Source organism: Miniopterus schreibersii (assembly GCF_964146895.1).
Source record: "Miniopterus schreibersii genome assembly, chromosome: 1".
Classification (NCBI taxonomy): Eukaryota; Metazoa; Chordata; class Mammalia; order Chiroptera; family Miniopteridae; genus Miniopterus; species Miniopterus schreibersii.
In genome coordinates, this window is record NC_138101.1 from 151,693,950 (window position 1) to 151,719,943 (window position 25,994).

The window sequence follows — 25,994 nt, forward strand, 5'->3', positions numbered from 1 at the left end:
CATCTCTGCTTAGTGAGAGGGTAACAGTGTGGGGCGGTGAGTCCTCCCAACGAGAACCAAGGAGAGCCCTGCAGAGCCAGCCCTGCCTGCTGAGGAGCGTGGGGCCCAGATGCCTGTCCTTACCAAGTTCTCGTTGGTCAGCCGGGTGATCTCGTGCTGCAGGCTGGCCTCAATGCGGGCCTCAGGGGGCAGCTGCAGGTTCTGGGCCAGCAGCTGCTGCTGCCGGTTGTTCTCTTCCTTCAGGCTCTGGATCTCCCCGCGGAGGGCTTCGGCCTCGTTCTCATGGCTCCTCTTCTGTGACTGGAGCTGGGATTCCAGAAGCCTGTGGAGAAGACACACACATAGAAAAGGGTGATGGCACAAGAGTCCCTGCCTGGCGGGTAAGACTTTGTGCTCACTTGCAAGGGCGCGAAAAGCAGGGACTCGAGCATCTGCGTAACTTCTGACTTGATTCAAGTGAGGAAACTCACACAGGACCAGAAATGAACACAAGTGTTCTCACATTTGTGTCTTTCTGAATTGTGGACCCTGCTACAAATATAAAGTTCTCAAAGGCCCTGAGAAGCAGGAGAGTTTTAGCTCGTTTGAGAGGTTCACAGGAATGATGAATAAAATAATCAATTCAAAGACAGAGCTTTAATCTGGAGACTACAATTAAAAACTAGCATTTAAGTTGGCAAAGACTGTACCTTTGCCACAAAATGACTCTGCACTATGAGCAACACTACAAATTCCTGATCTAATTAAATATGCGTTCAGGAATGTCAGCATTACTAATTTCAGGCAGAGGGTGCAAGCATGGCCCCACTTTTACCTTCTACTCTCATCTGTGAAGAATAGAAAGGCTGGAGTGGTTCTCTGAACTATATACAGATTTACCCAAACCCAGACAGGTAGTCCTGAAATTTCATATACAAATACTTTAAATTTGTCATCTTTCTCCCCATAAGCTTCCCTCCCAGTAATAGAATCCCAACAAGACATGGTTTTAGAACATAAGTATTAAAAGCTAACAAAGTGGTTACTGCTTCTCTGAGCAAACAGTCAGCTGTGCCCGTAAGTAGACCAGGACATCGGAAGTGAGAACAGTAGAAAGAAATAGTATCTTCCCTTTACCATGCACCCTGCAGCCCCACTTCCACATTCACTCCCTTTCTAAACACAAAACAAAGTTACAGTTAGGAATTAATTAGAAGAAAGAAAAGATGTTCTTTTATTCTAATCCCCTTGCTTACCAACTGCTGGCCAAAAGTTTTGATGCCACTGCAAGCAAACTGTTAAGAGCAGACTAAAACTATTTTGGTGAGTTTAAAATTTCAAGAGGATTTGAACCAGTAACACCACAAAGTTAATGACAATGATTTATGGTTAGAACAAACAAAGCAGAATAAGCAGAAGCCCCTTGAACAAACAACATGTCACTAAAATGGCATTTTTATGAGATTTTTAGGACACAAATATCACTAGAGCAGAGGAGTGTCCGTGTGAGAAAGGTGTTGCTGTTTCCATTTTATTTGCTTTCCGCTAAACACATTTAACATGTTGAGTCTGGGTAACTATTTTGAACTGTAGCAATGTGGGAAACCCTCCTGATTTGCTGTTTCACAAATCTGAACTTCTCAACAAGCACACAGAATGCCAAGTCCTGCACTTAATACTGCTGTTAAGCAGCATGACAATAGCATATAGGAATGTAGCCACACTGCCACTGGCACATATATCCTTTCGATTGGTCATTATTCCAAACAAGAAACCACTAAGTAATAGATATTAATCTCTCCCCACAGTAGTTTGAGCTCTAGTTGAAAGGTTTTGGCTTTCTTCCAACCGATAGTGAGATATTCACAAATTTTAGTGTCTGAAGGGAACTCTAGATAGCATCCCTGCACTTATGCGCAGCAACTCCTATATTCATCATCAGTCTATTTCAGCTTTAATAGCATCCCTTACCAGAGAGCAATTTTAGGAAGGTATTTGGCTAAAAGCTCTAAGTTTTACTGAAATGTTCCTAGGAAGATAATTAATGTACAAGAAATATAAAATTTAAAGACAGGAGGCCACTGTTAGTAAAAAAAACAACAACGAATGAGTAACATTCCATTTTGAGGACACAAATATAACCTGTTGGCTTGTTTTAACCCTTCATAAACCAGCCACAGCTCCCCATCCTCATTCAGCTGGTGGCAGTCCACAGCAGACGGTCTTCCATGCAAAAGGAACAATGCAAAACACAAAGGTACAGGATGGGAATGAGGTGATGATGGTCAACAGCATCGCGTGATATTTCAATGTTATTGTCAATATACTGTTTTTGTTAATTACAGGTAACAAGACATCACGAAAAATTATTAATTTTTTAAAAATGTGTAACATGTAAATGGGTAGGAATTAAAACAAAGTTATCAAGAATCTATAGCTACTTTTCCTGCAAAATAAGAAACGATTCAAAAGGTGAGAAAGAGGTTCTGTTTTTAACATTTTATTCAGCTAGTAGAGTGATCTTATATGTCACTTATTATGTTAGAGACTAACTATGACAATCACACACACAGAATGAAAACTGCAGCTATTGTCTTCATGTTGCAATCTTCATAATCCATTTCAAAATGAAGTTTTAAGTCTTATGGGTAGGAACTTGTTTTAACTTAATAAAATCTGATTTCCTAGTTTTAAAAAACTCTTACAGGAATAACTTATAAATAAGAGTATGTTCAAAGTTCTCAGCTTTTGTGATACATTTTTTAATCTTTATTATTGAAAGTATTATAGGCGTCCCATATTTCCCCCCACTGACCCCCTCCCACCTTGCTCCCACCCCCTCCCCAGGCCTTCGCCACATTATTCTCTGTGTGCATGGCTTATGCACATATGCATGTAACTTCTTTGGTTAATCTCTTTCCACCCCCTACCACCCTTCCCTCTTCCCTCTGAGATACGAATGTCTATTGCATGCTTCAAAGTCTCTGGGTCTATTTTGTTTGTCAGATTATTTTGTTCACTAGCTTCTTCTTAAAGAAGACCCTTCAACATTTCATGTAATGCTGGTTTGGTAGTAATGAACTCCTTTAAGCTTTTTCTTATCTGTGAAGCTCTTTATCTGACCATCAGTTCTAAATGACAGCTTTGCTAGTAGAGCAATCGTGGTTGTAGGTTTTTGCTTTTCATCACTTTGAATATTTCTTGCAACTCCCTTCTGGCCTGCAAAGAGTCTGTTTAGAAAACAGCTGACAGTCATATGGGTGCTCCCTTGTAGGTAACTAACTGCTTTTCTCTTACTGCTTTTAAGATTCTCCTTTGTTTTTAACCTTTGGCATTTTAATTATGATGTGTCTTGGTGTGGGCCTCTTTGGGTTCCTCTTGTTTGGGACTCTCTGTGCTTCCTGGACTTGTAAGTCTATTTCTTTCCCCAGGTAGGAGAAGTTTTCTGTCATTATTTTTTCAAATAGGTTTTCAATTTCTTGCTCTTTCTTCTCCTTCTGGCACCCCATAATGGGAATGTTGGGCCACTTGAAGTTGTCCCAGAGACTCCTTATACTATCTTCATATTTCTGGATTCTTTTTTCTTTTTGCTCTTCTGGTTGGGTGTTTTTTGCCTCCTCATGTTCCAAGTTGCTGATTTGATTCTCAGAGTCCTCTACTGTTGATTCCCTGTAAATTATTCTTCCTTTCAGTTCGTGTAGCCTTCATTTCCGATTGGTACATTATGTCATTGATGATCTCACTTGTTTTCTGAATAGTCTTACTAATATCCCTGAGTATCCTTATAACCATTATTCTGAACTCTGTGTCTAGGAGCTTGTTTGGCTCCATTTCATTTAGTTCTTTTCTCAAGATTTCTTCTGTTCTTTCCTTTGTGACATGTTTCTTTGCCTCCACATTTTGGCTGCTTCCTGGTGTTTGTTTCTATGTATTAGGAAGAGCTGCTATGTCTCCTGGAATTGGTAGAGTGGCTTTGTGTAGTAGGTGTCCTGTAGGGTCTAGTGGCTCAGCCTCCCCAGTCACCTGAGCTGGGCCTTCCAGGTGCTCCCCTGTGTGGGCTGTGTGCACTGTCCTGTTGTAGTTGAGCCTTGGTTGCTATTGGCATCACTTGGAGGAATTGACCCCCAGGCCAACTGGCTGTGAGGATCAGCTGCAGCTACAGCCAAAGAGCTGGTGTGCTAGAGGCAACCCTATGGAGCAGGATTCACTTCAGTGGAGCTTTGGTGTTCACCAAGTGCACTCCTTGAGTGTGTACTTGTGGATGTGGTAGGGTTGTAATCCAGTGTGGTCGAAGCTGACCACCAGGTGCACTGTCTCTGGGGTCTCCCGGGAGGTGCAGGGTCAGCCTTTGCCAGTGCCTTGCCCAGGGCCACCCAGCATGAGCTACACAGCAAATCGTAGATGGCTACTACTTGTGCTGAGCTTGGAGGTGTCCAGGAGAGGCCAAGCTATTAACCAATGCTGGCTGCCACTAGTGCCAGGCCTGGGGCCACTTATTGAGAGGTATGGGGCACGCTAAGGGCAGCTGCTGCTTGTTTGAGAGATTTTAGTAAAGTCTTAAGCATGAGGCTCAAGAGGCCACTTGCATAGAAAAGCCACTGGAAATGGCTTGGATAAGCTTGCAAGTAGGAGGGGCAAGGTCTCCAGGAATCACCAGGGCAGGGTCAAAGGTGTGAGTCAGGTGCTGGAGATTCATATATGTGGTCTGCTCTATGGGAAGAGGGCTCATCAAATGGAGCAATGGCCTCTGCCAGCTCCTCTGTCTGGAAGAAAGCTGCCCCTCTAACTCTCGCCCGGATTTCAGACAGGTTAGTTGCTCCTCAAGTGTCCCAGGTCCTTTCAAGCTGCTGTCCAGCACTGGAGCTCAGAGGGAGAGTCCATGCACAGGCCATGCGCGGGCCTTTAAGAGGAGCTGCCTGGGGCTCCCGCAGCCTCCGCGACCCTCAGCCACAGTCCCCGCTTGTTTTCACAGCCTGAAGTTGTGGGCCTTCTCTTCCCAGCCCTGGAGCCCTGGGCTGGGTGCCTGATGTGGGGCTGGGACCCCTTGCTCCTCTGGGAAAATTCCACTGCCAAGATGTCCCTCCGGGTTTTAAACCTTGGCCCCTGGGTGTGGCCCCGCCTCCGCATCTCTGTGATTCAGCCCCGATCTGCCCACGTCTCCGCCCCTCCTACCAGTCGATGTGCTTCTTCAGTTTCCTGGTTGTAGGGCTTGTGTTCAGCCAGATCTCAGGAGGCTCTGAGTGATGGTGGTTCTGTATTTTAGTTGTAATTCTGATGTGGTTGCGGGAGGTGGCGGGTGCAGCTGTTACCTACACTGCCATCTTGTTGTGTCCTTCTTATGATACAACTTTTAAAGGACTCTTTTCTTTGCATCAAAATCAATTTTAAGACCTTCGAAACTGTTTTTATATTACTTATGTGACACATTTTATTAAAATTATGTATAACTAATAAATAATAATGACATGTTTGATTACAGGTTTTTTCTATCTGGGGTATTAAAATAATCTTTTTGAGTGTTTGCTAAGTGTCAGGTACTGTTCCTTATCTTTCCGCATATTTTATTTCACTTAGTTCTCCCAGTAACCCAATATATCGTTTGCCACATTGCAGAGAAAGACATGGAGGCTTCGCAGTAAGATGCCTGTGGAGGTTACACAGCTGGAAAGGAGTGGCGCTTAGGGCTGTCTGGCGCCAGAGCCCAGGTTGTCAGTCCTCCTCCTAGATTTCTGTTGTTGATACGATGTTTACATAAAACAAATTCCAGAGCATGTTCTTCTATTTTCCACCTCCCATCTCTCCCTGAAGAGTTGATCTATTTGCATGGTCTCAGTTATATTATTATATACTGATGACTTCAACATTTATATTTCAGCCCACACATCTCTCCTGCTTCAGATCTGTATTTTCAAATGCCTAATGGATTTCTCTCCTTGGATATCTTCCTTGCTCTTTAAATTCAATATCTGTAAATCTACCTATCATCTCCGCGCACACTTCCCTACACCCCAGACCAGGATCACAAATGGCATCACCACATCCACCCAATATCAGACACTTCAGAGTCATCCTCACCGACACAGTCAATAAAACACATAGCTTACTGACCTCATTTTATGTATCTTCAAAGTGTCCCATTTCTTGCAATCCCAAATGCCACGAAGTTAAAGTCACCATACTATGTCATTCAATTACAGTAATAGCCTCTTAACTGGTCTTTATGCTTTCAATCTTGTTCCACTACATCTATTCTCTAACACATATGCCAGGGGTAGCTTTCTAAAATTCAAATCTCATATCATTCTCCTACTTAAAATCTTTCAACAGCTTCCACTATCACTGAAGTCCAAATTCTCTTGGCTGTCTCCTCAACAGCTATAAACCCTGTGAAAGTAAGGAATGCATTTACCTTGCTGATTGCTAATATTCCCAGTCTGTGGCACAGGGCCTGGCGTGAAATCAACATGCAATACAACTCTGGTAATTGAAAGGCTAAGTAGATGGATGAACAGCGTGATCTAGCTATTTTTATACTTATACAATCTTAGCTACAAGATATGTGTTATTTATCATTTACATTCATAAATTAAAATTCAAGTTTAACTACTTTTATAAACATTCTCCACCTTTGCCCATAAAAGAAGATATTCTTTAGTTTGTGAAGCATTTCCATATACGAATCGTGGTACTATGTATGCACCAGGAGACCCAGACTGCACGCTGATAATAAACATCTCTAGAATTGTCTTTCTCTGTGATCATCACTGGCCATATTCTTTTAAGCATGCAGTCTTTTAAGTTCAGAGTTCAGTAGCACTAAGGGTCTGTTGGGAAGGGGTGAGAGGAAGGCTGACAAAATTCCAGAGATAAGCCTTTATTCTGTGATATAGTCTCAGCTATAGAAAAAGCTCCGGGAAAGTCGTCATTTAGAGATGGTGCAAATCCTGCATTCTTGGCCAGCACACCCAAAGTTCTTAAGTGTATAGCGACTGAGCTAAGTGCTATCTGCAATTTCACTTGCATTTACAGTAAATGGAATAAAACCAGAGTTAGGATTTTCTAAGGACACCTTAGGGAACATGACAAAAATGTCTCAATTATCAGGGTCCTGCCCTAGATTTCTAAAAATTATGGAACCCTTATAGAATTATATGGCTATCACTAATATGATTCCAGATACTTCATCATTTCTTCTCACATTAAATCTGATTATTGAAAGCTGCAGTTGCCCCTACAAACCTTCACAAATAATCAGTCTGAAAGCAAATGAAAGTGACTCCCCAAGACAGTCCAACAGTGAGCAACTGGTTTTCTTCTCAAGGCTAAGACCTGAAGATGCAGACATACATCCCCTTGATGCGAAGGACATTTTCCCTGACACCTCTCATCAATAATCTACCTTATGTTATCATGGGACTTTATTGAATATATTGAAAAACTTGGATTCCCTTTGAAGGTCAGTTGATGTCTACTAAAGCAATGTATAAATACTTTGCCTTACTGTACAAGAGGCCTGAAGACTAAAAATCAATATGATTAAACCAAAATGGAATAAAAACAGGACCAACTTACCTATTTGTTTCTTTCAAACCAATGTATGCTTGTGCTATTTCGCCTTTATCTTTCATTTTTTGTACATCTTCCAAAAGTACTGTGGCATCCGTCATTGTGTTCTGTAGAGGAAATGACACATTTCCACATTAAGAACCAACTCACAAGCTTTGGCCCACATACGACATACTTGTTTGTTTTTGTGTCCACCACAACGCTGCCCCTCCAGACCCTAGGGGATGGTGGGGCACAGGCAGTCAAGGGAAAGAGGAGCCTTCAGTCCTTTTCTTGAGAATCCTTAATGCGCTGCTATGTATGTGGTGAGATTCTGGAATACTACGGCCCTGAAATAAAATAACGGACGGGCTATGTGTGTTTTACATTATGTGTGTGTATGTTGGGGGTGAATATATATATATATATTCTAATATATAGTTCCTTGGTGTTCTTGCTTGGTTATTGCTCTAATACTGTATATACTATATACTTTATATATATACACTCAAATAAAATACGTTTCATATATTTCAAAAATATATAGTATAAATATATATATTTCCTGATATATACACAGCATCAGAACAAAGACCAGGCAAGAACACTGAGTATTTAGTGAAACGGACAACGCTGTTCTTTCTACTACTTTTCGATCAATTATAATAAAACAGATGCCCTAATAATACACTAAAAGTTTGACATAAAGCTCATTCTTCCATGAAAAACTCAGTACAAAAAGGTGGCATTCAGATGTATGCTTCAGCAAAATTAAAAGTTTCTCACATCTTTAGATCTATATAAATGGGAAGAATCCAGTTCCCTATAAATATCTACCAGCTGCTCTTATTCAATTCTTTTTCCTCTGTTACAGTACTACATGGTACATAAGCTTTTGAAATAAATATCTGGCAGGTCAGAATTACTAATGATTTTGTATAAAAAGGACTTTTCTACTAAACATTTTTACTTCCTTTTTTATTTTTCCTTTTTGGTTTAATCTGTCTGACAACCACTGTAATTTCAAAATTTTGCTTCTACTCAGCTTTTCTCTCTCTCCCCTAAACCAGGACAAAAATACATAATGAGATCAAATGTTCTATAGCCTCTAAAGAATAATACACTGTAGCACGCAAGGGGCCATGCTATTTGTCTAAATAGTATATGTCTGATCCTTTAGTCCACGTTTGCCTTACAGACAGATCTTACAATGAAGTGGTGTTCACAGAATACACTTCAAATACAAGGATCTTAGAGACCAGTTTCTTTTTTTTCTTTTTTTAAAAATATATCTTTATTGATTTCAGATAAAGGAAAGGAGAGACAGACAGAAACATCAATGATGAGAGAGTCATTGGGGATTGAGCCCACAATCCAGGTATGTGCCCTGACCGGGAATCAAACCCCGATCGCCTGGATCCTAGGTCGATGCTCAACCGCTGAGCCATGCCCGGCCGGGCTAGAGACCAGTTTCAAGATAACTTGAATGCCAACTAGAGGCCGACAAATACTTGCTTTTGAATTTCAGTGTTTTTAAGAAACAGCCTTTTTAAAAAAAGTCCCTTTTCTCCTAATGCTGTTCTTTTGTGAGTTTATAAATGTATCCTTGGAGAAGACCAAATATAATCTGATAAAAGCTATTAACAAAAGCTTATGTTTTATTGAATTTTAAACATCTTTCCCATAAACACCACATACAGCATTTCTTTAGCTATTTTTAGAAATATTTTAGTACGCATTTCATAGAAAATTTCTTTTTCTCTTTCTCTGAAAGGCAGAAAATCTTTCTATTCCATAAAGGGCTATACTCAGATTTAAAAATTTTAAGTAATAATTCTCAAAGGCCCAGGTTCTATAATGCTACATGTATTCTCTGATATCTGAGGACCTACCTACAGGATGTGGTTTTGAACTTTTAGTAAATTAGGCAATTTGATCTAATTAACTAATGCAAAGAAAAGCTAGGCCTCTCAGTATGTTGCTGTCCTGAGAGTCAGTAACCAGTCCTTCCCTTATCTGGCCTATCTTAGCTAAGAAATGGTGGCTGGGGCATGGGCTCAGGCTTAAACTGCCAGTGTTAGCAAGTTTCTGATTCACTGCTCAGTTTGTCTCCCTCAAGTCAGTGACCAAAAGTCCTGAAAGGGTTGAACCATGTCAGAAAATCCCACCCTTCCCAAGTGTGCCTAGCAACCCAGGCTCCTCTTTACCCTTGGCCAACAAATCCATAGCTGAGAGACATGAGAGCACGGGAGAGCCTGTGCTTTTCTGTGTATGCCAGGTTAAGGGCTCCCTCCCCCACTTGTGGATGGCCTAGGAACTACCATAGTGAGTCAGAAAGCTGGCTGAGAATTAGAAGTCATGGAGGACTCTCTGTGAGCCAGGCTGGAGACTACTACCTCCACACTTTCCCACTGACTTCCCAAACAAGAAGGGGTCAAAATAGGAAATCAATTTGCAAATATAAAAGTAGACCTGGTGGCCAGAAAGCATCAATTGCATATATATTGAGCGATATTTGTAAACTAAAATTAGAACTAAATAGTATTTACTAAAAATTTTATAATTACCTTGTCATCCTGAAAAATCACAAGTCAGCAAGCACAAAAAAACAAATGGAGAAAACAATAAACTCTTAGGTTCCATAAATAAATTCTATCAGAGCCTCCATCATAACAAATAAAAGTAAACTGTAAAAAACAACCATGAATTGTTTCTGTAAAACCAACTCCATAAACAAATAAATATTCATGAATCTGACATGAGGTAGACATTAACATATATTTATGTGATGGCAAGTCTTAATTCTTAGAAATAAGTGCTTGAAATTCTTTGTGTTTTTTAATTGTGAAGTATTTCTGAGTATGTGAAAGATGACCCTCCTGTTTTATATGGGTGAAATTCTTTTCCAAGGTCTGTGAGAGTTAAAGTAATGCCTGATAGGATGTCATTTGTCCAAGTAAAGCCTCCTCGAAGACTCGTGGAGGTGGAGCAGATAAACTAGACCCGGCTGGGCTGGATCATCACCTTGCTCACTGGGTGTCACCACTGTCCTGCAAAGAAATTGTGACATGATGTGTTATGACTAGAAACTGAGTGGGATGAACAGCCCTGGGGTGTTTGAAAGGTCTCAATCAGCATCATTTTCCTAGGAGAGGACAAGCTGCGGCCATGTGTAAGCTGGGAGCTGGAAGAGGAAAAGCCTCGGTTAGACAGGACCAGCCCTTTAGGGGCTGGCAAGCAGATGTCACATGGAATATGTGAGGTGGGTTCCTGAGGGTGTGTGATCCCAGAGCTATGTGCTCTGTTAGCTAGATTGTTTTTAAACCCCTTGGTTCATTTTTCTTTTCCTTTCCCTTGACTATATTGAAGTTTCTTATGAGTATACCAATTTGTCACAAGGGAACCAGAGAAAGGAATCATGATTGTGGACTCAGAGCCTTGTTTCTAGAGTGGTCACCATGGGAACCAAAAATGAAACAGCTCCAGGGAAGGTGAGATGTATCTGTAGGGCCAAACCAAAGGAAAGATTCCCATTTTCCAACTTCTCATTTCAGACTTAAGGGGTTTGTGATTTGTTTTAAAATAAGGAAGGCCATTTCTTTATATAACTCCATTTGTTAGGTGAGAGTTGCCATTATCAAATCCAAACCTACGTGCTAGGTTCGCCACTATCTCAGCCACATGCAGAACTACCATTTCTAAGAGGAGCACTCTCAGATCTTTCAGGCACTCAGTTCATCATGTATCACAGTCCTGATTTATTTGGCATGGCATGCTGTTGGAATAGTTGACTGCGAGGTCTCAGAATACCTCAGGGCAGGGAAGAACTCCAAAGGGCCATCTATATCCTCCAGCCTGGGTCCTTTCTGTTCAATCACTAACCACAGCCCCTCCCCACTGGGACAGCTCCCCTATTAAACAGAACTACCGGAAGTGAGCAGAACTCGTCTCCGCGTAACTTCCACTCACTGATCTCCTTTCTAATCTTTTCATGTTACCTTTCCATTTAAACAGGCTATCTTCAACAAATAATTTTAAAGTCGTATTAATGCCTTCCCATAGCAAGACAATTCACGGATTTGTGTATTTAATAGGATTTTATTTTTGATCAGAATTTATTGTGGCTAAATTACTACAAAAATTAATTTTAAAAGCCCTTGGCTCATGAGTGAAAGATGAGACTCTGAAAACCATCTGGGAGTTTACTTGCTTTGTGCTCACTCCAGTTAACATTTGCAACAGTTTTAAAACAACATTGAGATTTTTTTTTTTAAAATGGTAACATCCTCATTTAGACTAAAAATGCTCTTAAGTGTTTGCTTCATTATACATTAGAGGCAATGGATAGACAAACAGAGGCTGGTACCCAAACACCCTTGTTAGCCAAGTGCTCCTGCTTACCTTGGGCTGGATGGCCTCTTTCTGGCTCACCAGCTGAGACCTCAAGATGAGGACCTCCTCCTTGCGGACATCGAGCTCCTCACTCACAGAGGTCAGCTGCTCCATGAGGACACGGTATGCGGGTGCACCTGGAGCCGTCACCTCTGGGGCACTTTTCTCACTAAGGGCCTTGCGTAACTCATTTAGCTCATTTTTCAGTTTTTTGTTTTCTGATTCTAGTTCTTGACGCTGTGTAGAGACATAGAATAGTTCACCCTGTCATCCTCAACTTTACATCGGAATGCCCATCTTCCCCCAAGCCAGCAGAAGAATTCTGCTGGAAAAGACTATCAGAGCTACCCTAGTGAATGGCTTCCCAGGTTCTACTGGGAACTCTGCCCTGCAAAGTAAGGAAGTCTGACATCAAGTAGAATTGAGCAAGGTGAATGATAGTTCGCTTCATTACCCTAAATTCCAGAGTCATATTTATTACAGGCCTGCCCAGGGTGTGTTCACAGGCCTGGAGAGATTAGCCCAGGCCTAGGAAGCCCAGGTTTTGTTTGTGGGTAAATATAAGGGCAACTGTAAGGGTCCAGCTAGTTGGGCTATTTCCAATGAGCGGATCTCTGAAAGAAGAGTAGCATCCTTTTATTTCCTTTGTAAAACAGAATAAAAAGACAACTGAAATCTTAGGCTTTTAATGTCTAAAAAAATAATTACCACATCACTTAAACTAATAAAATTCCCTGTAGAGTTTTGATGACAACAAATAATGTTTTTTAACATCGAATGTTTCACGAATTTGAGTGTCATCCTTGTGCAGGGGACATGCTAATCTCTGTGTCAGTTCAATTTTAGTACATATGCTGCAGAAGCGAGCACAGATAACTTTTTTTCACACTTCTCTCCTGTGTGACACGCTTGTGAGGCTGCTGGCAGAGCTTCGGGAGGTGGGAGTAGAGGATGAGGCACCTCTCCTCCTTCTGCCCCTCCATAGCTGCACATACCACCAGCCATCCTTCTGCCACCAGTGGTGCTGCCCTCGGCACATTCTGCTCAAGCCATGGCAATGGGAACCCAGAATAGGCTCTGACATTAAACTATATTTCCTGGCACTAGAGCACAAATGTCACAGAATGCCAGCTGATAAACAGTGAAGCGACAGTCATTTGAAAGTACCATCGCTACACCTTAAACTAATAAAAGATAATGCTGAATGTAAACTATAATTGAAAACTTTTAAAATTAAATAAAAGCACCATGATAATTTATTTAGCACATGAGATAGGGTCTTATGATAGTGGATGTGAGGTACTGCTGTATAAAGTATTTTGTTTCTTGCAGAGAGGCAATCTTGTGTTTGTAGCACCATATCAGACTTTTTAACATGTGATAGTAAAACTAGTCTTTTTTTCTCTAGTTAAGAATAAATAACCCTTTCTTTCATGAATTAATCCATTCTTATGTGAAAAAGAATGCTCCTTCCTATCCAACAGTCTCCCACCAACTGGTATTCAGATTCGCATTGCTCACTTCTGCAACAGAAAACACGGCTGTCTTTACTCAGACACCTAAGCTCTCTGCAGCGTTTCCCAAACTTCAGTGTGCATCAGGATCACCTGGAGGACAAGCTGCTGGGCCCCACCCCCAGAGCTTCTGATTCCATAGGTCAGGGGTGAGGCCCACAAATTTGCATTTCCAACAAGTTACCAGCTGATGTTGATGCTACTGGCCACAGGGACATTTTGAGAAACACTCAAGCTAATACTTGTGAACTCTGTGATCTGGGCCTCAGTTTTAACATACTACAGAGAATGTCTTTATTTGTCCATTTTTGTGTGAGGCAGGCAGAGTGAGCAGAGCTAAAGGTCAGATTCCTAACCCCATTCCTCTGATCTGTCCTATCCCACTGCATTGGATTCTTGTCTTGTATGATCTATATCATGATTTGGTCTTCTGGTCAGAGAGTGCAAAAGACAATGAAAGTAAGAATAACAGAGATGCCATTTGCTGCCACCCTTTTCTCCTTCCACAAATATAAATATTAAAGTAGTACTTTCATTGCAGGAGCAAGAGATTCATTCTTGTTGTAATTAGAAAGGGTAAAAGGGTCCTTTAAAAGTAAATACTATATATTTTTGTAAAAATTAGTTTTCAAATAAATGATGATAGGAACCCAGGATGTTTAGAAAGTTTCCTTAGTCTGGAGACCTGGATTCAAAATCAGACTGCTATCTGAGAGCATATCTTTTAACTGTTCTTACTAAGCCTCAGAGTATGAATCTTTAAAAAAAAGGAAAACTTGTAAGTTGTGACAATGATTAAATAAGATAAGGTGTAGGAAAAACTTTTAAAACTATAAATACAGGTGTTATTAGTTAAGTGTTTATTAAATATCAGTTAAAAAATTCTATCTTCAGGGGAAGGAGCTGATAAAAGTTGTGGGTTTGGGCACAGTAAAGGACAGGATTCTCTACGCCAAGATGCCAGGCAGCCGGTGAGGAAGACGTAATCAGCAGTCTGGACAGGGGAAAGTGGCAAATCCACGGAGGATAGGGGCCTCTTAGTGTGCATAAGTTATGTTCCAAATCACAGTGTTAGGAAAGAATGTATCAGGACTAGACTTGAAGTAATATTATTGAAAAAGAAAAAAAAATTCAGGACTGCTTGGAGAGACCCTAGGAAATCTCAAATATACATAAAGGCTTTAAAATGATAAGAGTTTCCTTATACTATTTTGTGGCTTTTCTAACTTTTATCTTTGTTTGGTTTTAACCATAAACTTTACTATAATTTTTACAGACTACACTTTACTTAGCAGAAAATAGTAAAAAATTTACAGAAGCAGAAAATATCTGAGAAAAATAAATTTAACACTAAAAAATTAATCAATAACTTAGAAAACTTTTGAAGCTGGGGGTGTTTTGAGAGCTGACAGCCTGATAGCTCAGGTGTTGCAGGGATCAAAACGTTCTGATTCTGGAAACCAGAGGAAGGAGCGAGCCGGGGGTGGGGGCGGGAGTGGGAATGGGGCTGGGTGGGTAGGGGCACAGCCGGCCTGCTCTGTATCAAGGAGTGGACTCTCCCCCGCCCCTCACCACTAATGTCAACTCCTGTGTTACCAAGATGCTTTGTATTTCAGGAACTCCTCCTCCTAGTCCAGTGCCTCTTCCCTCGTTCAGTGCTCTGGGACACACAGTGGCAGCTTATTACTGTCTAGACACTGCCTTCAAACATTAAGAAGACACAATTCTCTACCTTCAGCCTCCTCCTCCCAACTGTTTTTTTTAAAAAAAAAAAGAATGTTTCTACTCTGCAAAGTAATACCTAGCTATCTTTCTCTACCAACACACAGTTTCAGTGGGGTTTGGAGGCAGCGATACCAACGTTCAAACCCTGTTTCTGTCAGTTTCCAATGGTATGACCTTAGGGAAGTTACTTATATCTCTTAGCCTCAATTTTCTTATTTGTAAAATGGGAACTAAAATACTGACTTGCAGGACTGTTGTAAGAATTAGAGCTGATATGTAAAATGCCTGTATTTTAAAATGATGATGATAGAGATAGCAGTCAACATTTGTTGGGTACTATTAAATACAGTGCTGGGCACTATTCTAAGCAGTTTACATGGGTTAGTTCATATAATACTCATGATAGTCCTATAAGATAAATATTATCATTATCCCCATGTTATAGATGAGAAAACTGAGGCACAGAAAGGATATATAACTTGCACCCAGCCATAGAGTGGTGGGACCTAGCAATTGAACCCAGGCAGTCTGACGCCAGAGTCCCTGTCCTTTACTACCTTCTACAGCCTCAAATGGCAGCTAATGGTCCTGTTTCTAATTAGACTGAACACCATCTTATACAGACTAGAACCTATAAAAGGAAACCACACAAGGCCAGGAGTAATGCCTGAATAAGGCTTAAACTAGGGCCTTGGGTGCCCTAAAAGATGTTCTCTGAGAAAGAGGCTCTCAGCAGGTCTTCTGCCAGAACAAGATATTTGAAGTCCTGGGCAGAAACTTCCTGTTACCTTGAGTGACTCATATTCCAGTTCGGCTCCTCTAATTTGTGGTCGCTCTTCTTCCTAAGGAAATATAAATTAAAAACTTTATAAATAAGTAGCTATATTTTAATTGTTACAATTTTACTCGGAATATTTCCTTGCTCTGCAGAAAATAGTGCGGAGAGGTCAGCCCTCACTACTTGAATCAAATCTTACTTGGTTAAAGCACTTGTGGGCTGAGTTTCCATTAGGAAGAAACTGCAGAACTGGGCATAAAGTCCCAGCTCAGTGCTCAGTTTGCCTGGCACCCTGGGGTGGGACAGCACTGCGCACCTTTGCCTTGCTGCGGAGCACCTGCTCCTCCTTGCGGTCCAGCTCATCCTGCATCACTTGCTTCTCCTGCTCCAGCTCTGTGACCCGCTTCTGGAGCTTGAGGAACAACGACATGTCCAGAGGTACCTTCTTCTCACTTGGCTCCTAAAACCCAGAAAAAACAAGATGGTCAAGTCAATCCGGAAGATGTATAAGCCAATGAGAAAATGGTGAGCAGCCCAACAGAAAAAATAGGCAAATTTACAGGAGAAATATAAAGGGCTAAAAATACACAAGTAATATGTTTAACCTAGCTAATAATGGAGAAATGCAAGTTAAACAACAGTGAGGTACTACTTTTTCCCTATCAGGTTGCCAAAGACTGAAAAGATTTATAATGCCATGTGTTAGTAACAGTGTTTTATATGATACTGGTGGAAGTAAAAGTAGGCCTTTTCAAAGATCAAGTTTAAGCTAGCAATCTACGTTTAAGAATTAATCCTACAGATATACTTACACAAGTACACAAAAAAATACGGAAAAAGGTGTTCATTGCAGCATTTTTTGTAATTGCAAAAAAATATGGAAAGAACCCAAATATTAGTTAATAGGAGTGGTTTTAAATAAATTATGGTAGAGCCAAATTATGACATATTTTATAGCTGTTAAAAAAAATGAAATAGATCTATATGAGGAGATAAATATGTCCTAGATAAAAGTATTAAGTGAAATACACAAGTTGCAGGACAGTATTTATATTATGATCTTATATTTTGTTTTAAAAAACCACACAAATATATGTGGACTTTTAAACATACCAAGCACACAGAATACAAAAATCTAGAAGGCCATCAATGGATACCTTGGAGATTGGGAGGTACTATGGGAATGTTTTATTTTTTACTTCACATATCTCTATTTGAATTCTTTTGTAATTGGGAAAAATAATTATTGAAAAGGCGAAGTGTCAGCATAAATATATTGAGATCAGATGAAGAGAAAATGAAAACATATATAGCCCTTAATAAACTGAAAAATAACCTGGTAGCACTTTAAAAGTATGGCAATTGGTTCTAAAACAGAATCACAGTGAGAAGTACTAGGATAAATAGACACAGTAATTAAAGCCAAGCAAACGGAAAGAACTAACCACCATCATGGAAGTCCTGAGAGTGCCATGATTGTTTTACCTTGTGTACTTTTGGTTTGAACTTTTAATGAGGTAAGAGGAGAAGGAATTATATCCTTAGATTTAATGGAATAATACGGAATCTTTTTTTTTTTTTTTTTTGAGAGAGAGAGAGAATGGTAATAACATTTAACTAAATGGTTGAAGTATAATTCTTAACTGATTAGCTAATCTTACATTTCCAATTGTTAATTTTTAAAACAAATGTTCTTTATTCTGGTATAAAAGCAAATTAAGTTTTTAGAGAAAATTTAGGAAATAAGAAAAGTGCAAAGAAGAAAAATGCAGGTGTAACCTCATATCCAGAGAAAACCCATAATTTTTGTTTAGTCTTCCGTCTGCAGATTTCTAGAACTGAAATATTTTCATTATAGATATATACTGTCTTTTAAGCTTAGCATCATATTACAATTGTTTTCCAAATTTACAATATATTTGAAACAGAAATTTTTAAAGGCTGTTTTGACATGTGTACCATCATTTGCTTAGCTATTACCTTAGTGATAGGCACTGAGGTTGGTCCTAATTTTTTGCTATTGAATATACTAAAATAAATATTCTAGTACATAAATATCTAAACTTTAACATTTTTTCCTTTATTTTATTTTATATTTTTTCCACCTAAACTTCAATGTTTCTAAGTCTGTTGTACTAGTTGGGCCAGTTTACACTTCCATCAGTAAACATCACCTTGCCTAGAACAGCAACAACTGTGATTTAAAAACACATATTTGCTCAGTCAATAAAGCAAAAGTGGTATTTTGTTGTTATTTTAATTTACATTTCTTTGCCTTTTGATACAGTTGAATAATTTTTAAATTCATCAGCTATCTTTGGTCATTTGTGAATTCTTAGTTGTGCTATTCAGTGTTATTTCAGTTCTAAGAAAACACCTAAGCAGAATCAACTAAGAAGTGGGACATTTATAGGCTGTCAAGTCATTTCCCTACAAACTAGTGAGACCCGGACTTTTCCTCCCTATCCACTTTTGTAATGCTCAACAGTAAGAAAAAATGTGTACGATCTTCACCACAAAGTCTGTCCTGACTTAGTGGAACAGAGAGAACATCCTGCCCCCTGCCCGAACATGAAATCAAATTCATTCTATTTTATATAAACAAAATTCATTCATATAAAAAACTCATTTCTATACACCTCAAAAACACTTCTATTTTAACTTATTTACAATGTAAATATTTCATCTTATATATTTTTAATGTTTATTAATGACGTATGTGTCCATGAAAATTTTTATTTAATCTTTTTTTACACTTTAATAGAAGCCTTCATCCTACGAATGAATATACTATTTCATTCATTATACCTAAAATGTTGTCATTTAGGAATCATCCCTCTCAGACTTGAATGGCCATTTTTATTTAAAAGAAATTCTTTCATTAAAATCTACCCTGGCTGGTTTTGTTCAGTGTTTAGAGCGTCGGCCTGCAGCCTGCAGGGTCCCGGGTTCGATTCCAGCCAAGGGCACGTACCTCAGTTGCAGGCTCAATCCCTGCCCGGTGGGAGTAAGTGGGAGGCAACCAATCAATGTGTCTCTCTCACATTGATGTTTCCCTTTCTCTCCCTCCCTTCCACTCTCTCTAAAAAGCAATGGAAAAAATATCCTCAGGTGAGGATTAAAAAAAGAAATCAGATGGGATAACTCTTTAAATATCAGTTAATACTACATAAAGAATTAGTTGATTGCTAGATAACAGCAAAATTCTATAGATGAGAACATTAAACAGAAGATGGAGGAACACAAAAAGTAACATTTAACAAGTACAAAATTGCTTGAGAGGTAAAGGATGGTAATGTTTAAGTGCTCTGGGTGGTGCCCACCCTTCTCCCTAATGACCCATCTAACTGAAGAGGTACCATCTGTCTTCTCCACCACACGGGCAAGGAGGAAGACAGGGCTATCTGGCTCCAAGGAGTTTCTGGGGTTTGTGCTGCTTTCCTTCCTTAGTAAGGACTTTGTCATCTGGGACTTTTCCAAAAGAGTGAAACTTTGAAACTGACCTAAAAAATGACAGTCTCTCACCTGAGGAGAATAGGAAGATAAGAGAATTTATTCACAAAATTACCACTACAGGCCTGGGAGTCATTCTGGAATTATTGCTAACCATAGCTGAGAAAGTTATGGTGACCCTTTCCCTGGGTTTGACAGCTGGGAGGAAGCTTGAGAGCAGAAGCAGAACTGGAATAATTAGTCAATGGCTACCAAGAAAGGTGTATGACAGAGCAGAGAGAAGCAATGGTTGCAAAAGAATGTAATCCCAGACCATGAAGATGCTGGAAGTGGGCAGGGCTGCAAAGTACGCGGAGTGGCAGGTGAGTCTCGGGAGAGAAACAGCCATGGAGGTGCCACTGTGACTTGTGAACCACAACTCACAGATCTGGCAAAGCTAAAAAAAATTGGTTCTTTTTTTACCTCAAATTTTGCTGTTATTACATGACTGAGGTTGGCATTCTATGTTCCAAAACAGTCTGAGAGAGCTCTACCTATTTTAATTAAAAATAAGAAATCAATGCATAAACAAGAGTAGGGGCATTATTTTCCTGGCACCAGGTTCTAAAAGAGGTATGTGGGAATATTACCCATAGGAGCTGAAAGTTTTCATTTCGTTTGTTAGGGTTAATTTGCAGACCTGGTCCTTATAGAGATAGTTGCAAGAAGAAATGCAAATCTGGAAGTCACAAGTAATTAGAAGTACAAATGCACAGTCATAGTCTGATACTTTTCTCCTTTCCAACTTTCCTTCTTCAATCTCTCTTTTTTTTAAAATATGTTTTTATTGACTTCAGAGAGAGGGAGAGGGAGAGATAGAAATATCAATGGTGAGAGTCGCTGATCAGCTGCCTCCTGCACACCCCCTACTGGGGATTGAGCCCGCAACCTGGGCACGTGCCCTGACCGGAATCGAACTGTGATCTTCTGGTTCATGGGTCGGCGCTCAACCACTGAGCAATGCTGCCTGGGCTGCCGCTCTTTTTCTTTTTTACTTGTCACTTGAGGATATGTTTTCATTGATTTGAGAGGAAAGCAGAGAGAGAGAGAGAAACATGGATGTGAGAAACACTGATCAGTCACCCTCACTGGGGATTAAACCCACAACCTAGGTATGTGCCCCAACAGGGAATCGAACCTGCAACCTTTTGGTGTGTGGAATGACACTCCAACCAACTCAGTCACCTGGCCTGGGCCAATCTCTCTTTTTTTATTAACAGTTGTATAGGTTTCTATTTTTCTGATCCTGACCACACTCAGTCATTACTGTAGGATGGTTACCGGAAGCCTGATTAGAGCAAGAACATTTATTAAACACATACTATATATCAAACACTGTTGCAACTGTACATGAATTAATTCATTTAATCTTCAAAACATCACTCTAAAGTAAGATAATAACAATATCACCATTTCATGGATAAAGAAACTGAGACACACAGAGATTGAGGCTAAGATTACGGACTCAGTCCAGAGAGGACAGTTACTGTAGTCTGTCCCATGGTACACACAGCACTCCTAACCAAAGCCAGCCGCACTTCAGATCATGCACTTAGTCACAAGGAACAAGCATCACCAGTTCAGTGAAAAGCCTTCCCCGTCACTGGGAGAAGACTTCCGGGTGCATGACCTACTGCTGGTGGTCAGAGCATGTGAAGGACAGTACGCAACACTCCAAGATCTGTCTGTAGTTTCTGGAGCACAGGTCATATTTCATTATTCAAAAGATATGAGAAATGTACTGAATCCCATTCTAACCTATCTCTTAACTTGAGAACAGAAAACAGGTGAGAATTAGAAATAAAAAGATTGCTTCTCCCCTCAAATCTGTAAGAATTTGGAGAAAACTTAAACAGAGTAGAGACCCTGACAAATACCAGTATTAATAAAAATGAGGTTAAGCATAGAAGAGTTTTTCAGTTTAAAAATGTAATACCCTCTATCAAAACTAGGAAGAAAAGGCCGCTTTGTCCTGAGTTTAAGACAAATTAATTGGCAGCAAACACACCCTTTCTGCCATGCTGCCCCTCCCATGCAGGAGCTGCTCAGTGATATTTCAATGAAGCTGGCAGTTTGTTAACACACTTCCCTCAGACCACTGGGAGGAGTACTCCCACTGAGACCAACAGGATGCAATCCTAAACCTTCACATCCACTGGAGGCTCAGAAGTTGTAATTTTGAAATCTTCAAAGTCTAACTTTCTGAGAGTGCCCAAAGACACCCACCAAGGATTTCTCCCAACACAGATGCCTCTCCATCCATCAAGAGATGGAGTCTATTCCTCTCCCCACGGATCTGGGCTAGCCTTGTAATTTGCTTTGGCCATAAAATGTGGCAGAATTGACACTGTGACAGTTCTGGACCTGGCACCTTTTGCTCTTGCACTCCTAGAACCCGTTCACCATGCTGCTGGAGAGAGAAGCCACATGGAGAGGCCCCAGGAAGAGAACCTGGGCACCCCAGATGAATGCAGGGAGGCACTCCAACCAATACCACATGGGGCTGAAGAACTGCCCAGTCAAAACCCAAAGAATTGTGAGCAATAATAAATTGCTATTGTTTGAAATCATTAAAGTTTGGGATGGTTTGGTGACACCTGGAACAACTTCTGTCCTGCTATATAGTGGCCATACTGCTGTATCGAGGGTCCCCAGCCCCATGTCAGCTATAGACGAAAATGGGCCTGCAGAGCTGCAGTGTAGAATACCTGGGTGAGAGGTGTCGGAGTACAGAGATCCAAACAGACAAGCACCAGGCAGAATACTGGCTCTGTCACTTACAAGCTATGATCTTGGACAAGTAACTTAGCCTTCTTGTGTGTATGACTCTAACTATATGACATCCCTATTATGTAACATTTTTCTTTAAATGAACAGAATGAGAAGGCAGGAACCTTTCATTCCTAAGTAAAACTAAGACAAGAAAGGAAAGAATCATTTCATTTTTTTCAGCTATTGTGCCAGAAGAGGTCTATATCTGACTTGGCCATTTTCTCAGAATATCATATAAAAATAGAAGAGTTGTGCTTGAGTTACCCATTACTGAAACTAATACTGTATTTGAAAAGATCTGAGAATTGTTTTGGGAACAATCTAACTTAAAGTCACTGTACTCGTGGAGTTACAGTAATATGTCATTTGGGTTTCATACCACATAACATAAAACACTAAGGCAGATTTATAAGCTATTTTTGTGGAAGAAAATTACATTGGTAAAAACGGTCACCAAACAGAGGCAGCAGTCTTACTAAACTCTTGGGCATTAGTATTCATAATATTCAAGGGCAGCCCTGAGCAGTGTGGCTCAGGTTGTGGGCCGATCCCCAGTCAGGGTGTGTACAGGAGGCAGCCGATCAATGTTACTCTCTCACATGGATGTTTCTCTCTCTCTCCCCCCCCTCCCTTCCTCTCTCTGAAGTCAATAAAAAAAGAAATAAAATAAAATGTACCTCTGTCCTCAATGTAGTATCTTCAGTTTCTGCAATTTCAGAGCTAAAGGTGTATTCAGACTCATTGCTGCTATGAGTGGAGTCTGTTCTCTTGTGTCCAGGCTTCGGCACATTCTGCAAGGCAAACAGGGCATAATCAACCCAACAAAATTAAACCTGGTATAGTTAAGACAGCATCCACCTTAACCTGGTTTTAATCTCCACTCAATGACTTGCTGTTCTCATGGCCAAATGATCTACTCCATGTTGTCTTGACCAAACCCTCACAAAAGGGTTGATCTCCATATTTATTTAATCTCATCATCTTTTTCTAGTGCTACTTCTTAATGTCCCAAGTAACTAGTAGCCTCTGAAACAACCAGTGGGATACAAAGCTTAGCTCTAGCCATAACTGAAGCATAGATTAGTAAATAGTAAATAGAATAAAAATATACTCAAGAATGGAACTCTGGGGAACATGCTGTTGCACAGAGGGAAAGGACTCTAGAGAAAAGTGAGAATGAGAGAATGTGAATGAAAAAGGGTTCTCCAGGGCCAAGTGCAGCAGGGAGATCAAAGAAGACAAGACTTAATGAGGTCCTTCCAATCTGCCCATTGCAAGGATAATGGTGACCTACTCCTAGGTCTACTTTCTCTTTGTCACATGCAAATCACAGAGTAGAGTAGTGAGGTTTGAAATAATGGCCCAACAGTAGAATTTAAATTAGCTTTTTAACCTCTTTGAGACTAGGCTTTCTCATTTGCAAGGCGGTAAATTTATTTCATTTCTTTTGTTACATAATCTTTTTCTTTTTACTTTCTAAATGTCACATTTTAAAGAACTTTTTCAAAGGATCCAGATTGAAGCAAAATTTGAAGCAAGTACTGAATCCCACAGATATCAAATTATCTGTTTTTTATAAGGTATTTCAGAACATTTCTGGCCATTTGTACCAGGAGGTTACCTTAAAGTATGATACTTTTAGGGAACAAGAGAGCTAGGGATTTGTTTCCTCATAGCAGGTTTAGTAGAACAGGGAGAACTATTAAAAAGGTTCATTGGCAGATGCAGAAGAGTCCTTGAAATAGATAATTTATTACAAATACAGGCTGAATTTTTTTTGTAGAAATATATCTTTGAAATAATAATAAAAACCAGTAGAGGAAAATACTCAATTATATAAATATTTGCTTTATATGCAAATTTTACACTAAGTCATTCAATACCTAAAACAAAGTTCAGCTATATTGACTTTATACTATCTTATAGTCCAGTTGTTGTTTTTTATAAAGTGCTTGACTTTATAAAGTTATGTGATTTCTGAGGTTTGCTTTAAAGCAATCCAATCCATGAGTGTAAGGAATATAAGGGAGTTCATTCTATTCTATCTGCTTATGTATGTTTGAAATTTTTCATTAGTAAAAAGCAAAAGTATTTGACCCACCAACATCAGAGTCATCTCTTCCTTGAGGTCATCGTATCGTTCTTCTAAGCGACTGAACTCATTCAGAAGGTTCTGATATCTCAGCCTTTCATCATTAAGATCGAGTTCCAGTTGTTTCGTTTCTTCCACTAACTTCTTCTCCATAGTCTCTGAAGAAAAGAAGAGGGAAAAGCATGTGAAAGATGGCTCCACAGGATACAACAGTACAAACATGTACGCCGACTTCCAGTGTCTCCACAGGGGTTTTACTTTCAGCATCACTATGATCTATAAAGAGAACCTTCATAATCAATATAGGGAAAGAGAAGCCCTGGCCAAGCAGCTCAGCTGGTTAGAGCATTGTCCTGATAAGTCAAGGTTACGAGTGTGATCCTAGTCGGAGCACACACAAGAATCAACCAATGAAAAGATCAAAAAGGGGAACAACAAGTCAATGTTTCTCTCCCCCTTCCTCTCTCTCTCTCTCTCTCAAATTAATAAGAGAAACCAAAACTAGATAATTTATTGATAATAGTAACAATCATCTACTTGAGTTCTTCCTTGTACTACAGGCTTAGTGGCACTAGTTCACTCACTGGTTATAGCACATCCTTGATAACCTTCCGCTAGTCATTGTCTAGTAACAAAAGTATATACATTTTTATTCTAATAGTAGTCTGTTTCAGGATATTCATAAATTGCTTTGTCCAAATTAGTGTACTCTTTCAAGAAGTCAGATGCTCCTCAAGTCTCTGAGGGAATGGTGGCTTCTCAGTGGACCTAGCTATCCTACTCTTCCATCTCTCCACTCCTCTCAGTCTCCAGGGTCTCTTTAACAACTCTCCAGCACTCTGAACTCCCCCGCTGTCCTATTATGTCCCCATTTCTAACCAGGTAAGCTTCCCAAGGCTGCCATCTGTGTCACTTCTCCTGTGTGCTGGTGGGGAACCCTCACCTCTCCATTTACTCACTCCAGTTGCCAGGGGCTTGCATTTTGCTAGAACAGAATCTGGAGATTGGAGATTAACCCTTGACTGCATATAAAACAAAAAAAAAGCCTCAAATTCCGGCTGAATGTTTTAACTCAATGAGCCAGCCAGTCACATTAAGCTTCCTCCCACCCTGGCCCACTTTACCCTTACAGTTTGTGGCTGAATCTGAATCTGCCCTGCCTACTTCTACTGCTTCACCATTTCTTTCTCATCAGCTCCATGAGGGCAAGGGCTGCAAGAGTCTTGTCTCAACTGTTTCCCTGGTGCCCATCACAGTGTTTCCCTATATAAGGTTTTAATACTTCGTAAATGAATGAATGAAAGAATTTTTTCTCTCTATAACATTCTATAAATTGCCTTTTATTCCCACCGGTTTGCAGAAGCTGCCCAAAGCTACCAAAAAATTTTCCCTAGGCAAATCTACTGTCATTTCTTTGTTATCATTCAGTTTCAAGTACATTTTATATTTTCCTAGAAGTATCCTCATCATTCTGGATCCTTCCATCACATTCTGCATCCTAGCAACCTTATTTCCATGTCTTCAGGGACTGTTTTGGTTTCTCCTTCACTTCTTAGTTTTTTTTCTGGTATTTTTTATTTTTTTCACCTTACCCCTTACATATGATCATCCTATAAGGCTTAATTCCAGATTTTCCTCTCTTTCCTTTATGTTATTCCCTTGGGAGGAAGGGGGCAGTGTGGGGAAGGGGGAAGAGGGTTCTCAT

The 25,994-nt window shown here is 40.0% G+C and overlaps 1 protein-coding gene across 3 annotated transcripts in view; it reads right to left on the minus strand.

Annotated features, from left to right (window-relative positions):
- Window positions 1-25,994, minus strand: part of MYO5A (myosin VA) — a 168,396-nt gene that overhangs the window by 21,217 nt on the left and 121,185 nt on the right. For 2 of the 3 annotated variants that reach the window (XM_081151001.1, XM_081151002.1), the window contains exons 24-31: window positions 24,299-24,447; window positions 22,875-22,988; window positions 16,250-16,393; window positions 15,944-15,997; window positions 11,926-12,153; window positions 7,552-7,652; window positions 2,122-2,202; window positions 124-322 (exon numbers count right to left, since the gene is read on the minus strand). In XM_081151001.1, coding sequence (XP_081007127.1) covers window positions 124-322; window positions 2,122-2,202; window positions 7,552-7,652; window positions 11,926-12,153; window positions 15,944-15,997; window positions 16,250-16,393; window positions 22,875-22,988; window positions 24,299-24,447 — 1,070 coding nt within the window. The remainder of the gene's footprint in view (window positions 1-123; window positions 323-2,121; window positions 2,203-7,551; window positions 7,653-11,925; window positions 12,154-15,943; window positions 15,998-16,249; window positions 16,394-22,874; window positions 22,989-24,298; window positions 24,448-25,994) is intronic. The other variant, XM_081151003.1, reaches the window with a different exon arrangement.